Source organism: Carcharodon carcharias, chromosome 7 (genome assembly GCF_017639515.1).
Source record: "Carcharodon carcharias isolate sCarCar2 chromosome 7, sCarCar2.pri, whole genome shotgun sequence".
Lineage (NCBI taxonomy): Eukaryota > Metazoa > Chordata > Chondrichthyes > Lamniformes > Lamnidae > Carcharodon > Carcharodon carcharias.
In genome coordinates this window covers 158,468,200-158,484,339 of record NC_054473.1, presented here as the reverse complement: position 1 = coordinate 158,484,339, position 16,140 = coordinate 158,468,200, and the positions used below count along the sequence as shown (strand labels likewise).

The 16,140-nt window shown below is 38.8% G+C and overlaps 1 protein-coding gene and 1 pseudogene across 1 annotated transcript in view; both read left to right on the top strand.

Annotated features, from left to right (window-relative positions):
• The first annotated feature begins 478 nt into the window (after positions 1–478).
• Positions 479–16,140, top strand: part of spg7 (SPG7 matrix AAA peptidase subunit, paraplegin) — a 53,850-nt gene continuing 38,188 nt past the window's right edge. Inside the window, exons 1-3 of the mRNA XM_041191418.1 lie at positions 479–737; positions 13,825–13,927; positions 14,007–14,102. Of these exons, the coding sequence (XP_041047352.1) occupies positions 504–737; positions 13,825–13,927; positions 14,007–14,102 (433 nt within the window). The 5' untranslated portion in view covers positions 479–503. The remainder of the gene's footprint in view (positions 738–13,824; positions 13,928–14,006; positions 14,103–16,140) is intronic.
• Positions 9,320–9,470, top strand: LOC121280633 (annotated as a pseudogene).

Sequence of the window (16,140 nt, the reverse complement as noted above, 5' to 3'; positions counted from 1 at the left end):
TAGTTAGGATGTGGAATACTCTGCCAGAGTGTGGTGTAGGCAGAGTCAAGGCTTTCAAAAGGGAATTGGATAATTAGCTGAAGAGAAAGAATTTACAGGGAAAAGACAGAGAAGTGGGATTGGCTGAGTTTCTCTCGCAGAGAACCGGCATGGACATGATGGGCTGAATGGCCCCCTTCTGTGTTGTAATCATTCTATGATTCTAAAACCTGCAATAACTTTTCAGCTATTTCTGGTCATACTGTACTAGTAATCATAATTTAATATTTGGTGGAAGTAAGATTGCGTGTAAAGGCAACTCAGTTTGTGAAATTGCAAAATAATAATTATTTTAAATCACCCAACAAAGTGCATTGTTTTGTTCCAGGGACCTTCTGTCAATCAGGCGAACAAATGGAGATTGCTCAAACTTTGTTCCTACCCTGCAGTACTGCGCCTGCGCCGAGGTGTTTCTGACGCAGCGGCAGGTTGTTAGGGAGCGGGGGAGGGGAAGCTGTTTCAAGATGGCTGCCTGGTTAGTCTGGCAATTGCAGCAGCACAGGAGCTGTGCGAGAAACTTGCCATCGGTATTGAGGTCTTGTACCAAAAAGTCTTTGCAATTTCGGACTTTCGGTTTGAATGCTGTTTTCCAGGAAGAGGCACTGGGAAGAGACTTTGCCTGTCGAAGTTGTGACTTTAAAAGGACGCGTTTTGGTTTCAGTAGGTCTTGTCACCAAGACAGGGATCCTATATTAAATGTGAGTGAGTGTTGTTTATATTACTCTTCAAGGGAATATTAGGTTGATTTCTTTTAAAGAACTTTGATTTTTATTGATGAAAATGTGAAATGGGTGTGTCAGTTCTGTACTTTCTATTGAGTATTTCAAAGTCAGTACTCATTGCAGGCCAGTTATATAACATTAAAATGATAGGGTAAAGCTGAATATTACTGAAAATTAAGTTAGGGTAATAGGATCAATGACACAAATATCAGTTATTGAAAAGTAAATTCAGAACAGAGTGCTGCAACACAGAAACAGCAATTTGGTCCATCAAGTAGGAGGAAGGTTTGTCGTGGAGTTCCCAAAGGGTTGGGACCTTTGCTTTTCCTGACATATATTAATGACTTAGACCTTGGTGTACAGGGCACAATTTCAATATTTGAAGATTATACGAAACTTGGAAGAATTGTGAATTATCACAAGGTTGGTGTGAACTTCAAGAGGACATAGACAAGTTAGTGTAATGGGGAAACAGGTGACAGGTAAAGTTCAATGTGGAGAAATGTGAAGTGAATTATTTTGGTAGGTGGAACATGGGGATAATATAAATTAAAGGGTGCAACTCTAAAAGGGATGCAGGAGCAGAGGGACCTGGGTCTATATGTGCATAAGTCATTGAAGATGGCAGGCTGGATTGAGAGAGCAGTTAATGAAACATACAGTATTCTAGGCTTTATTAGTAGGGGTATAGAGTACGAGGGCAAGGAAGTCATGTTGAGCTTGTATAAGACACTAGTCCGACCTTAGCTGGGGTATTGTGTCTTGTTTTGGATGGCAAACTTTAGGAAGGATGTTCGAGGAGTATGAACTCAGCAAATACCTCTTCACATTTGATTTGGGATGAAGGCACACCAAAATTGAAACCATGTGCAAGAACAAACTCAATTTCTGAGAATACGTGGTCAGAGAGATTTTTTGTGTGTTTAGTGGTGTTGAATAATTGTGTTGCCAAATTGCTTCTGTTTAAGTGACTTTACGGTGTAGACATGTTTCAAATGGGCACTGTTTATGGTGCAGTCGTCTATTGAAGCAATAATAGTGGCATAAATGGATCAGTTCGAAAAATGAAATAAATTTCCATCCTTCAAACAGAAAAATCTGCCAGGGGTTCTCTGCTAAAGTCTACCACAAGCCTACATTCACTAGTTTAATATAGTTCCACGTGCTATAAGATTGGCCTTATTGGCATCCTCGTAAATAGGGCCCAGGCCATTTGCTCACCAGGCAAGCTTGATGCTGAAATAGGGCACATCAAAGGCATCCTGTGGGCTAATGATGACTTGATCAGATCATTTTGCACTGTATATCACGCAAACTCATGAACAGGTCTAAGACCATCACTTTTGGTGCTGAAAAGTGCCCAGTCTACCTCAGATTGTCGTGGAAGGGTAAGGTAACTCAAAAATTTGAGCAACAGGTGAAGCTAGCTGTTTCACGCTACTATGCAGTGGCAACATGAGTAGCGTTCTCCACTAACAGGATGCTGCTGTCAAGGCAAGGAACCGTTCTGCCTATCACAAATGAGTAATATGATAAATGAATTTCGGTGCCAGTGTTTGTAGGCTGGACATCCCAAAGACTGGCGGATCATATTAAACGGCATGTCCCTTCCGCTGTATGCAACTGGCAAGGTGTAGAGCATATCCAACCAGCCCATGCTTGCAAAACTCAAAACAGTGTCCAAATTTGATGTGATTCCACGACTGGACAACATTTGGTAAATAATCCATGGCACGCTAAGAATTATGATGACAACCAATTTAAGATTATCAGTCAGGTTTGCAGTGTGGCGCATTTGCGTGTACTGGAAGCTACATATAATACACAGGCCCATTTCTTTGCAGACAGAAAGAACGTGTATACATATTGCATCTGTTTCAGCTAAACTAAATAAGACACAGCTATTCCTCAGGGCAATGCCTTGACCAATCAGAGTCAAGCTGCCTGATTTAAATTTCAAAAAATGCTTGGCAATTAACTGTCACTCACCATCAACTGGTGCATTCTCCATGGCATCACCCCAACCAGTCAGACTCCATTTGCCAACCAATTAGCACACACTTCTCGAAGTATAACTTTTTGTTAGGGGATAAATTTTTGTTCCCTTTACATTTGATATTCTCGCAAGTTGTTGTGATGAGTGCAAGACATAAAGCTTTGACAAAGTATTTTTTTTTCAGTAAATGCAGTTGGACGTAAAGCTCTTACACATTGGAATACGGTCTTTTCTTGTATTGATTGATCATGTTATAAATACTTCAGAATTAAATAAAATCAAATAGTTTTGGTCCTCTACCTAATTTCCTTTTAAATGTGTTTTGGATGAGACGTCAAACCGAGAATCCAGTTTGCCTTCTCAGGTAAATGTGCAACATGCCACAGCTCTGCTTCAAAGAAGAGCGGAGGAATTCTCGGGTATTTGGGCAAACTTTTATCCCTTAACCAGTATCACTGAAACAGATTATCTCATCATTATCACAGTGCTGTTTGTGGGTCCTTGTTAAGTACAAATTGGCTGCTGTGTTTCATACATTGATGTAAAAATCGGATGCTGAGCTGAAAGAGTTATTATGAGGGATGAGTGAAAACTTGGCTGAAGGGATCAGTGGAGAGGTAGCCGATGGCTCTATATTAATTGTGAGGCAAAGAAATGGGAATGCATAGAAAACCCAAATTAAATGAATGGACTGTTTTGGAAGGAATGTGGGGTTGTAGGTGATCGCAGTGATGTAAAGGCTAAGTTGGGATTGCAAGGCAAGTATTTTTAATTTGATATGTTGGGAGACTTGGCACCAATATAGGTCAAGAAGAACCAGGAAATGAGCAAAAGCAACAAATCAATAGAAAATAATACAATTGGCTATTACAAACCATAGTTATACTAATGTATGATGTAGCCGATTGCCATATTGTGGTTGGTGTGTCGCATGTTAACCTATCCATCCAGAGATCTACATGCAAGCTGAGGGCACCCAACTGCTTTGGGTGTCTTACACAACTATAGAGTAGTGTTGGACATCACTTGGCTTAAACAAAAACAGTACTTACAAAACAGAATCTTAAATTTGTGCTTTCTTAATAACCAATGGATTGTTTACTGTTGGAGTTTTTTGAGATTGTAACCAGCAGAGTAAGCAAGGGGGAACCAATAGATGTAGTATATGTGGCAGGAGACTGGAAAATGTTGGTACTCAGGGACCTGGATGTCTATATACACGAATCATAGAAGGCTATTATGCAGGTACAGCAAGCAATCTGGAGAGCAAATGGTATGTTAATCTTTATAATAATGGAATTTAATTATAAATAAAGATATCAAGGCACAATTGTACCAGGCTTTGCTGAGACCACACATGGAATGTTGTTCAGCTTCTTAAGTTCTGCAGGTGCACAGCTGTGCAGCAATCCGGGATGTGCACGCAAGGAACAAGCATGTTGCACATGTTCCCTTAGAGAAGGGAAGGTTGAAAGGAGGTTTGATAGAGGTGCTCAAAATCTGGACTGAGTAAATAGAGAAACTGCTCCTGTTGGTAGAAGGTTCGAGAACCAGAGGACACCAATTTAAGGTGAATGCCAAAAAACCCCAAAGTGACATGAGGAAATACTTTTTTGAGTGGTTAGCAGCTGGATTGAACTGGGAGTGTGGTGGAAGCAGATTCAATTGGTTTCAAAAGGGAGTTGGATTATCTGACCAGGGAAAATAAAAGAGAGTGGGACTCGCTGAATTGCTCTTGCAGAGAGCCAGCATGGACACAAAATCCAAATGGCCTCCTCCTGTGCTGTAACCATTCCATGAATCTTAAGATGCACGCACACATGGAAATCTTAAAGGAAACGCACAGTGCAACAAGCAGGGAGTGCACAGCAGATGTAGATTAGGGGCAATATTGGTACTGTGAATAGTTTTGGTCCCCTTACCGAAGGAAGGATATAATTGTCCTAAAGGGAGTGCAGTGAAAGTTCACCAGACTTATTTCTGGGATGTGAGGATTGTCCCAAGAGGAGGGATCGAGTGGAGTAGACTCATATTCCCTAGAGTTTAGAAGAATGAGAAACAATCTCATTGAAGCCTATAAAATTGTTAAGGGGCTTGATAAAGATGCTGGGAGACTATTTCCCCTGGCTGGTGACCTGGAGTTTAGAACTAAGGATCACAGTCTCTAGAGTAAGGGGCCAACCAGGACAGAGATGAGAAATTTCTTCATTTTGAAAGTGGTGTAAATCTTTGGAATTGTCTACCCGAGAGAGCTGTCGGTGCTTAGTTGTCGAATATATTCAAGACAGATGAATTGATTTTTTTGATACTATGGGAATCAAGGGATGTGGGAATAGTGCAGGAAGGTAGGGTTAGGGTAGAACATGATCTTATTGAATGGCAGAGTATGCTAAAAGCCTGCAACTGCTCCTATTTCTTATGTACTTATTTATTCTATCTTGAAGATCTGAGGTCACGCCTCAAACTTCGAGCACCATTGAAAAGAACCCAAAGTTCTCAAGTCTCTCCTCAAAACTGCAACTCTTCCTCATGGATAACATATGTATCTCTACAGCACATTTTCCATTGCTTTTATGTTCTAAGTTCAAGCTTACCTCCTTGATTTTGTATTCTGTACCTCAAACTATAAAATTAAGGATGCGTTTGCCTAGTTTATGGTCCATAAGACAATTCTTGTCTTTACAATGTAAAGCAGACAAAATTGTAAAATTAATATTACCTAGTTTATCATCCACAGCTATCAGCATTATTGCATTAATTTATTCACTAGGCAACCTTTCAATAAACTTGTTTTTAACTTTTACATTTGTTTTATGGGTTTTCAGGCCCATTTTCTTTTGCCTATTGACAGAGTGCCCTCAGTTCTCTGAAAATCTTATTTGATGATGCAGTAGTCATGAAGCTGGATACTTTGCAACATGTAGATCTTTCCCTGTACAGAATATTGTAATCAATGTCTTTTGTTAAAAGATTTGATTTTCAGCCAAAGTATTGCGGTCGTTGCACCCAGTAAGATTATAAGTAACAAATGTTGCAATGTGGGTGTAATGAGGCATGTGATATAAAGAAATGGTCACTGAATGGATGCAGTGGAAGATAGATACATTGGCTGGAATCTCCTGTTCTTTTGTGTATCAGAGTCAGTACACTGATCAGTAAAACATTGGTTCAGATAACAGTTTTAATTATGTTGTGAAAGCAGAAATTTTACCAATGCAGTTTAAAAGAATGTTATTCTTTAGTGTCCTGAGTCAGTGAAGGCTAAAAGTATCAATTCTCTCGACTGCCAGCAGTTTCTTTGTTTTTTGGTGGGATGCGGTCTGCAAGAGTCAGTGCTGGTATCATTTCGTTTCACATTTACATGGGGGATTTGGGCTCTGGACAGCACCAAATTTTGTTTTGGGTTGGGGGGGGGGTGGTTTGGTGGCAGCGGGGAAGGGTGTGGTTAGTTAATACAGAGAAGGACTGCAGCAAAAAACAGGAAGGCATTAATAAACTTGCCGAATGAATGAGTAATTGGCAAATGAACTTCATTACTGCTAAGTGTGAGGTGGTATGTTTTGGTAGGAAGACTATGGAGACCACATACTCCTTGGAAACCAAGTGTTTCAGTGGGGTAGAGGAGCTGAGGGATCTGGGGCTACAGATGCACACAGCTTGTGTCACTTTTAATAATTTAATAAAGCCATTTAAAAAAAACAAGGCAAGCACTGGAATACATTTCTAGAGAAAGTAAGTTTAAAAGCTGAGAAGTTAGGTTAACTTTGCATTGAGCCTTGGTTAGACCACAAATGGATTACTGTGAATAGTTCTGGTCTCCATATGACAAAAAGGATGTAGAGGGACTGGTGAAGGGACAAAAAGGTTCACTCAGATGATACCTGAACTGAGAATCATCAGGAAAGATTGAACAAGCTGGAGCTCTTGTGCTGAGGAGAAGATGGAGGCGTGACCTGATAGAGACTTTAGGGTTATGAAAGTGTTTGAGTAAACAGTGAAAAGATGTTTTCAGGGGAGACTAGAACTATGTTCACAAATGTAAGATAGTGACTAATAAATTCAAACGGGAACTTAAGAGAGACTTCTTTAAGTCTCAGAGAGTGGTTAGAGTGTGAAACTTGCTGCCATAAGGACAGTTGAGGTGAACGGCATAGATGCATTTAAGGGAAAGCTAGATAAACACATGAGAAAGGAATAGAGGATATTTTGATGGGATTAACCATAATGTTGCTGGCAGAATAGTCTTGAGGGGCTAAGTAACTTATTTCTATTCCTGTTTTTTCTCCTTCCTTTCTTAAATAGCAGAGTTATATTTGCTACCTTCCAAACCACAGAGACCATTCTAGAATCTAGGTACTTCTGGAAGATCAAAACCAATGCATCCAATATCTCTGCAGCCACCTCTCTTAAAACCCTAGGATATAAAGTACGGTCCAGGAGATTTGTTGGCCTTTAGTCCCATTAATTTCTTTGGTATTTTTTCTTTACTGATGTTAATTACTTTAGATTTCCCAACATTCCCAGTACATTTTTATGCCGTCTAGGTCCTTGTGCGAGATCACTGATCACTCAGAGAACCTGCCTTTTATCCCTACTCTATTTCCTGCCACACAGCCAATTTCCTAACCAGGTCAATAATTTGGTCTATGTGCTTCAACTAAAGCAGTCCCTTATGAGGAATTTTATCATATGGCTTCTGGAAGTCCATTTAAATAATACCTATAGACATTCACCTGACTTTAGTCACCACCCCAAAAAATTCAAACAGGTTCATCAGGTATGTCCTATCAATTACAAATCCATCCTAGCTTGCTTTGCTTAGCTAAAGATTTTCAAGGTGTTCAGTCCCTTATCCTTGATTATAATATCATTAATTTCCTGATATCAGTTGTTAGGCTAACTCGTCTATAATTCCCTGCTTTTCCTTTCCCACCTTTTTGAAATAATGGAGTGACATTTTTCCAATTTTAAGGAACAGTTCCTGAGTTAAAAGAAATTTGAAAGACTGCAGTTAGAGCATCTGCAATGCTCTCGCCCACTTCCATTAAACTTTGGGGTGGCAACCATCCAGTCCTGGGGATTTGTCACTCTTTAGTGCCATTACAGTATTTTCTTCAATACTGTTATTTTGTTTGTGTTAGTTTTGGTGAATCCCTGTCCCTGATTCAATATTAGTTTCCTTGGAACTTCCAGTGTGCTGACTTCTCTTTCTATTGTAATTACTGATGCAAGGTAATTATTCAGCAATTCTGCCATTTTCTTATCTTTATTGACTATGATTGTTACCAGTTTTCAAGAGTCCCACATTGATACTGACCACTTCCTTTTCATAATAGAATTGTAAAAAAAATATTTTTGATATCCCTTGCAAGTTTCCTTTCATACTATGTTTTAGTAGCCCTTACTATCTGTGTCTGGATGGCCAAAAATGCCTATGCAGTTTTTTCCATCCTTCTCCCAGCTTACTTTCACACCTAGCTCTATACTGTAAGTAAACTTGGATACATTAAACTCAGCAAACAATTAGCAAGGCAAATGGTATGTTGGCCTTCATTGCAAGGAAGTCTTGTTACAATTTTATGGGCTTTGGTGAGGCCACACCTGGAGTACTGTGGGCAATTTTGACCACCTTACTTAAGGAAGGATGTACTTCCCTTCCAGGTCCTGTTTCCTCAACTCTCAAATGGCCTGTGTTTCTGTGGAGGACAAAGAAAACACTTCAAAGACACACTGAAGCTCTCTTTGAAGCACAACAGCATTGACATTAATGACTGGGAAGGGCTTGCTTCCAGTTGTTCAAAATGTCTTTATGATGAGGCAGAGGCAGCAGAGAAGGAAGCAAATCCTGCACTCTGGATCCCACTGTCTTGTGGTACATCCTGCCCCATGTGCTCAAAAATCTGTAGACTGAGAATTGGCCTGTTCAGTCACATGAAGATCTGCCAAGATCTCCACTTTGGTTTGTATTTTTATACACTTCTTTTAATTTTATATTGTCTCTTATCTCTATAGTTCTCCATGATTGAACAAAAAAAGGGAACTGTGGCCAGTTAGTTTGTATATTATTTAAAGAAAACACTTCAAAGACACTCCGAAGCTCTCCTTGAAGTGTGGCAGCATTGACATTAATGACTGGGAGGAACTTGCTTCTAATTGTTCAAAATGGCACTTTGAGACGCAATGTCTTAATGATGAGGCAGAATGGCAGCAGAGAAGGAAAGGGTGCTAGAATCCATCACAGTATTAGGAAAGTGGTAACAGGCTACTCAAATCATATAATTAGGTAGAGTCAGCACAATTTTAAGAAAGGAAAATCTTGTTTGACAAATCTTTTTGTATTTTTTTTGAGGGTGCAACTGTTAGGATAGCTATCTGGGGACCAGTGGATGTAATATATTTGGACTTTCAGAGGAATTTGCTAAGGTATCGCCAAGGAGGTTGTTGCACATAATTGGGGCCAGTGATTGGGAATGATATATTAGCCTGATTGAGATTGATTAGCATACAGGAATCAATAGGAATAAATAATCATTTTCAGCTTGTCAAGCTGTGAAAGTGGAGTGCTGCAAGAATCAATGATCATGAGGGTTGTGTTTCCAGGATGAGGCTATTACCATTGCACTCAGGGTGTGCTGACGCCTGCGGTGTCCCCAAATGGAGATACTTGACTGCAAAATTTGTGGTAGTGGGGGACTGTGTTCACGCTCACCCCTGGGGGAAAAAAAAAATCAGTGCTTGGGCCTCAGCTACTGACAATCTGCATCAATGACTTAGATAAGGGAACTGAGTTTAATGTATCCAAGCTTACTTACAGTATAGAGCTAGGTGTGAAAGTAAGCTGTGAGAAGGATGGAAAAAACTGCATAGGCATTTGAACAGGTTAGGTGAGTGGTCACAAAGGTGCAGATGGACTATAATATGGGGAAATGTGAAACTTTCCATTTTGGTAGGAAGAATCAATATTTTTTAGGAGGTAATTATAAATGTTGATGTTCGGACTGAGCTGGGTACCTTTGTATATGAATCACAGGAAGTTAATATGTAGTTACAGCAAACAATTAGCAAGCAAATGGAATGTTGGCCTTCATTGCAAGGAAGTCTTGTTACAATTTTATGGGCTTTGGTGAGGCCACACCTGGAGTACTGTGGGCAATTTTGACCACCTTACTTAAGGAAGGATGTACTTGCCCTTTGAGAGGAGTGTGATGAAGGTTCAATTCATTGATTGCTGTGATGAAAATCTTGTCAAGTTAGGAGAGAGAGAATGCAACGGGCCTGTATTCTCTGGAGTTTAGAAGCTCCTGGCCAATCTCCCATTATTTTTACTTCTTTAAACTTGAAACCATCCAAAACTCTGCTGCTTGTGACCCAACTCTCTCCAAGTCTTGTTTACCCTGTGCTTACTGATCTGCATTGGCTCCAGGTTAAGCAACACCTAGATTTTGAACTTCTCATCCTTGTTTTCAAATTACTCCATGCCTCACCATTCTCTATCTCTGTAATCTCCTTTGGCCTCTACATTCTTTATCTCTGTACTCTCCTTTGGCCTCACCATTCTCTACCTCTGTACTTCCATTTGGCCTCACCATTCTCTACCTCTGTACTTTCCTTTGGCCTCACCATTCTCTACCTCTGTACTTTCCTTAGACCCAACAACCCTCTGAGATATCTGTACTGCTCTAATTCTGAAGTTGAGCATCCCTGACTTAAATTGCTCCACCATTGGTGGTCATGCCTTCATCTGCTAAAGTTCTGTAATTCCCTCCATAAACCACTTAGCTTCTCTATCTCTCTCTCATCTTTCAGATATTCCTTAAAATCTGCATATTTGACCAAATTCCTTAGATTCAGGGAAGGTTCCATTAGATTGGAAAATAGCGAATGTAACTACTTTATTCAAAAAGGGAGGGAGACAGAAAGCAGGAAACTACCAGACCAGTTTGCTTAACGTCTGTCATAGGAAAAATGTTAGAAACTATTATTAAAGACATTATAGCAGGGCACTTGGAAAAACTCAGGGTAATCAGGCAGAGTCAACATGATTATGTGAAAGGAAAATCATATTTAATTGGAGTTCTTTGAACAAATAACATATGCTGTGGATAAAGGGGAACCAGTGGATGTACTGTATTGAAATTTGCAAGAGGCATTTGATAGGTGCCACATCAAAGGTTATTGTGAAAAATAAAACCTCATGGTGTAGGGGGTAACATTGGCATGGATAGGTTGGCTGGCTAACAAAGCAGAGGGTAAGCAAAAATTGGTCTTTTTCTGCTTGGCAAATGGTGTGCCACAGGGAGCAGTGCTGAAGCCTTGACTTTTTACAATTTGTGTGACTTGAATGAAGGGACTGAAAGTATGGTTGCTAAATTTGCTGATGACACAAAGATAGGTAGGATAGTAAGATGTGAAGACGACAGAAGGAGGCTAAAAAAGGATATAGATAGGTTAAGTGAGTAGGCAAAGACCTGGCAAATGGGAGAATCATGTGGGAAAGTGTGAAATTGTTCATTTTAGCAGGAAAAATCAAAAAGAGACATATTATCTAAATGGTGAGATATTGCAGAGCTCTGAGATGCAGAGGGATCTAGGTATCTTCCTGCATGAAATGCAGGTACAGCAAGTAATTAGGAAAGCTAATAGAATGTTATCATTTATTATTAGGAGAATTGAATACAAAAAAGGGAGGTTATACTTCAGTTATACAGGGCATTGGTGAGACCACATCTGTGTACTGTACGTTATTAGTCTCCTTATTTAAGGAAAGAAGTAACTGTGTTAGAAGCTGTTCAGAGAAGGTTCACTAAACCTAATACTTGGATTGGGTGGAAAGGTTGAACAGGCTAGGCTTGTATCTGCTCGAGTTTAGAACAGCAAGAGGTGACTTGATTGAAGCATATAAGATCCTGAGGGATTATGATTATGGATTGATTATGGAGAGGATGTTTCCTCTTGTGGGAGAGTCTAGTACTAGGGGTCACTGTTTAAAAATAAGGGGCTGCCCATTTAGGACTGAGATGAGAAATTTTTTGAGTGTAGTAAGTCTTTGGAACTCTTTCTCAAAAGGTAGTGGAAGCAGTGTCTTTGAATATTTTTAAGGCAGAGTTAGATAGATTCTTGATAAGCAAGGGGGTGAAAGGCTATCGAGGGTAGGCGGGAATGTGGAGTTGAGGTTACAATCAGATCAGCCATGACCTTATTGAATGGCGGAGCAGGCTCGAAGGGTTGAGTAGCATACTCCTGCTCCTAATTCGCATGTTCGTATCTAAGTTTTTGGTCATCTGCACTGATATCCCCTTATGTGTCTTGGTGTCAAATTGTGTTTTGTGACACTCCTGTGAATTGTCTTGGGGTGTTTTATTGTGTTAAAAATACAATATAAATACAAGTTGGTGTTGTTGACTGACCATTGACCTCATTTAACCAATAACATTTTGAGAGGGCATTTCCCCCGATGAAGAGTCTAGAATTAGGGGTCAATCACAGGATACATTTTCAGCCATTTAGGACTGAGATGAGAAATTTCCTCGCTCGGAGGGTAATGAATCTGTGGAATTCTCTACCCAAGAGGGATGTGGATATTCAGACGTTCAATGTATTTTTGCCTTCAAAATAATGACCACATTTTGTGAGTAATTTATTGGCTGTGAAGTGCTTTGGTATCTCCTGAGGACTGAAAAGTGCTATGCAAAAGGAAATTTTTTTTTTTCTCATGTGTGTTCAAGTGGGGAGGGCTTTATCCTCCCTCTCATCCATATTGCAAAGTACAAAATGTGGTAGATTATTTGCTACAGAAATAGAGCCAAGCTATTTGTTTAATTCAAAAGCAAAATACTGCAGATGCAGGAAATCAAATAAAGACAGAAAATGCTGGAAATACTCAGGTCAGGTAGCATCTGTGGAGAGAAACAGAGTTAACGTTTCAGGTTGATGGCCTTTCATCAGAACTGGTTCTGACTTTCTACTTTAGCTCATACCTGTATTTAGAGGTGAAGGACATAATTTGATATGCCTCTAGCTTAATAAGATTTTGAAGCAACGTGTGCGCAGTACTGTTGCTTCATATCAAATTATTTTAATGAATTCCTTCTTTGCTAACCAGTTGAGAACTGGAGCTAGCAGGAACATTTTGTGAATATCTGATTTCATGTAGGACTTCTACAAAAACCATAATAGCTTTGTGTTTTTATTACTTTGGACCAATTTAGGCAAGTTCCATAATCTCCTACAAATCTGCTAGTAATCTTGCTTCTGGTGATTTTTTTTATTAATACATCTGGTTCATAGTTTTTAGCCAGAGAGAGAGAGAGAGAGATAGAGACAATCTGTCAGTATCATTTGTCCAGCTGTTGAAGCAGTGAGTTGCATCATGCTTATGGCAACATGAAGGGTCAGTTATTTACCCTGGATGTAATACCTCCCAGATTACTTTGTGCATAGGGTCACATGGACTTACCTGTAGAATTGATCCTTTGTACTATGTATAAAAAATAAAATCTGAATGCCAAAACCATAAAACAGTATTTTATTTTTACCAGGGATATGTCTGTACCTGAAACATAAATGCGTGCATTTTGGAAATTGGTTTTAAGATATCCTTGACTGAATAAAATGCAAAGTACTTTTTTATTTCTCTTGGAAAAGTGATAAAGGTGTAGCAAGCTCCCTACTATTGTAAGGGTTTTTGCAACAATCCAGATTTTATGGCCATTTTTCAAACTCTCAAATTACCACATTTATTAAATTCATAATTTACCATAGTGAGATTTGAACTCTGGGCCTCTGGGTTGCAAAGCTGTTTCCATAATTACTACACTACTATTGAAATATATTCGTTGGCACGTTAGATCACTCCTAGTCCATCTATCCAAATGTGCTGCATTTTACTTTTACAGATTTGTGTTATTTTGACCAGCTCTAACATCTCAGATAAGCTGTTTCATGTAGAGGCAGAGTATTTCCATCATGGGATGAGGACACAATTCTGTCTATAATTGTGCACTTTTTAGTGAAAATCACTTGGAGTGTTAGTTGAAAACTTATTTGTTTTATTGCTTATTTTCTCAGAGCATGTTATTTCGTCCATTAAGCCATCAGCTCCAGGAATTTAATAGGATACACATTTTTAGGCAATTGAAACAAGACCCAACAAGGTTCTGCCAAATTTTAGGTGAGTATGAAAGGTTCTCATACTTAATTTGGGCATGGGGATTGTTTTTGTTATTAGATTAAAATATTTTGTTTCATAGGTGGCATATACCATTTCAGCACATCAAAATCACGCCAAGATCAACATAAAAAACAGAATGAGGGATCCAAAGGGAAAAGTCCTGAGGAAGATGAAGGTAGGTGAATCATTGGTTTAACTATATAATATATAGTTTTTGGCTTAATGACAACAGCAACATAAAAGAAATTTCTAGCTTGCCTAATGAAAAAGTGCATGCAAAACTGTTCCCATGTTAGAGGTGAATGGTGATGGAAAGGGTGATGAGCAAAATAGTCTTTGAGAAGATTTTTAAAGGAGGAGACGAAGGTTTGGGAGGGGAAAAGAAGTCTTGCTTTCACATAGTGCTTTTTATGACCTCAGGACATCCCAAAGCACTTCATAGACAATGAAGCACTTTTGAAGTGTTGTCACTGTTCTAATGTGGGATTACAGAGATATAGAATTCCAGAGTGGTAGGACCTGGGGCAGCTGAAGTCTCTACCACCACTGATGGGATTGAGAGAGAGGGGATGGCCAAAATCGGACAGTATGGTTGAGGAGTAGCGGGGTGGGGGGGTGGGGGGGACGGGGGTGGTGGTGGGGGAGACGATGGGTTGGGGTGGCAGTGGCGGGGGGTGGGGAGTGAATATAGAGCTAGAGAAGATGGAAAAGGTAGTATGTGTGAGGCTGTGGAGGAAGTTAAGTGACAACAAGAATTTTTAGTTTAATGCATCTGAAGGCTCTAGTCAGAGCAGGTCAACAGGGATAGAAGTGATGCCTGTGTGGGATAATGACCATCATAAAGGAGAATATGTTATGTTGTTAATGGTGGATAGAGTTTCCATCTTAATCATTTGTTTATGAGACCTATTGCATTTGTACATATTAGTAATTAGTTTCCAGGTATAAAAAAAGGTTGGTTAAAATCTCCAATTTGTTTATAGTTTGGAGTGATTCATTCACAAGAATTAATTCAACAGATTATTTTTCACCCTCAAATTACAAAAAAATTCCTAAAGTAAGAATTTTAAATAGCACTAAAGCAAATGAAAACAAGTCACAACATAAAAGACTATTTTCAGTAAGTATTTTGTAATCTAATCTCCTTTTACATCATTTTAAAATTAAGTACGGAATTTAAAGAAAGTGAAAGGATGTGCACAATTTATACTGTTATGAATATCATTCAACTCATTTGATTGCTCAAGGGAGGTTAGATAATGAAACTCTGGTACTTGCCCTGACATGCTCACTCTTCCTTCCCTTTCTCCAAGTAATGAAGTTTAAACTTTAGGATTTCGGCCTAGTAGTCTATTATAATACTTGGTTATGACAGGCTAGATGCTGCAAATTATATTTCCATATTCACTCATTGTCTTGAAAAAATTAGATCATTTACATTTATCCTTATCCGGTTAAGAATGGTACTAGTTACTTATCCAACTCTTCTTGAACAATTAATTGCATTAAATGCTTTGCAAGGCAATCTAATCTGCATATTTACTCTTGGAGTGAGAAGGAAAAGAGGAAACTCCTCTAGCCTTTTCACTAATGTAATTATGTAGTTCTGCAAATTGATCAATATGCCATTTAAACAATATTATCCATGCTTTAAGGATTTTAACATTTGGATGTTGTGTCGCCTTAATGTTTTCTGTACTTTATATTCTTTTAGAACTGTCCTCAACTTCTCTTGGCGAATGCACCATTTCATTACTATCAATCTATGTTTCTGTTCTTCAAAGATTTGAGACCTAGATTCATTCTTGTTGATATTCTCTGATTTTTCTCAATTGAAACTAGGTGCATAAAGTTAATTTTAATATTCCAGATGCATCATGCAAGATAAAAATCAGTTTGGATTTAAGGAATGAGTTCAATGTATCCCAGTACTTAATTAATAGTTTTGATGCGTTCTCATTGAATTAATGTCTATCTTCTGTTGCATTGAGAAGCAATCATTTGTTTTCATTTTGAAATTACACTTTAATTTGTCATCTTTTTAGTTGTTTCTCATCTGTTTACCTTCTTTACCAACACCTTTTCTCTCTCAAAAACAAAGGGTTTGCAGGAAATGTAAAATACTCTGCTCACTATCTATTGATAATTATATTTTTCATGCATAACTGCTTTTGCCAACTCCTCATCTCATGTTTTATTTCAATCCTGTATAG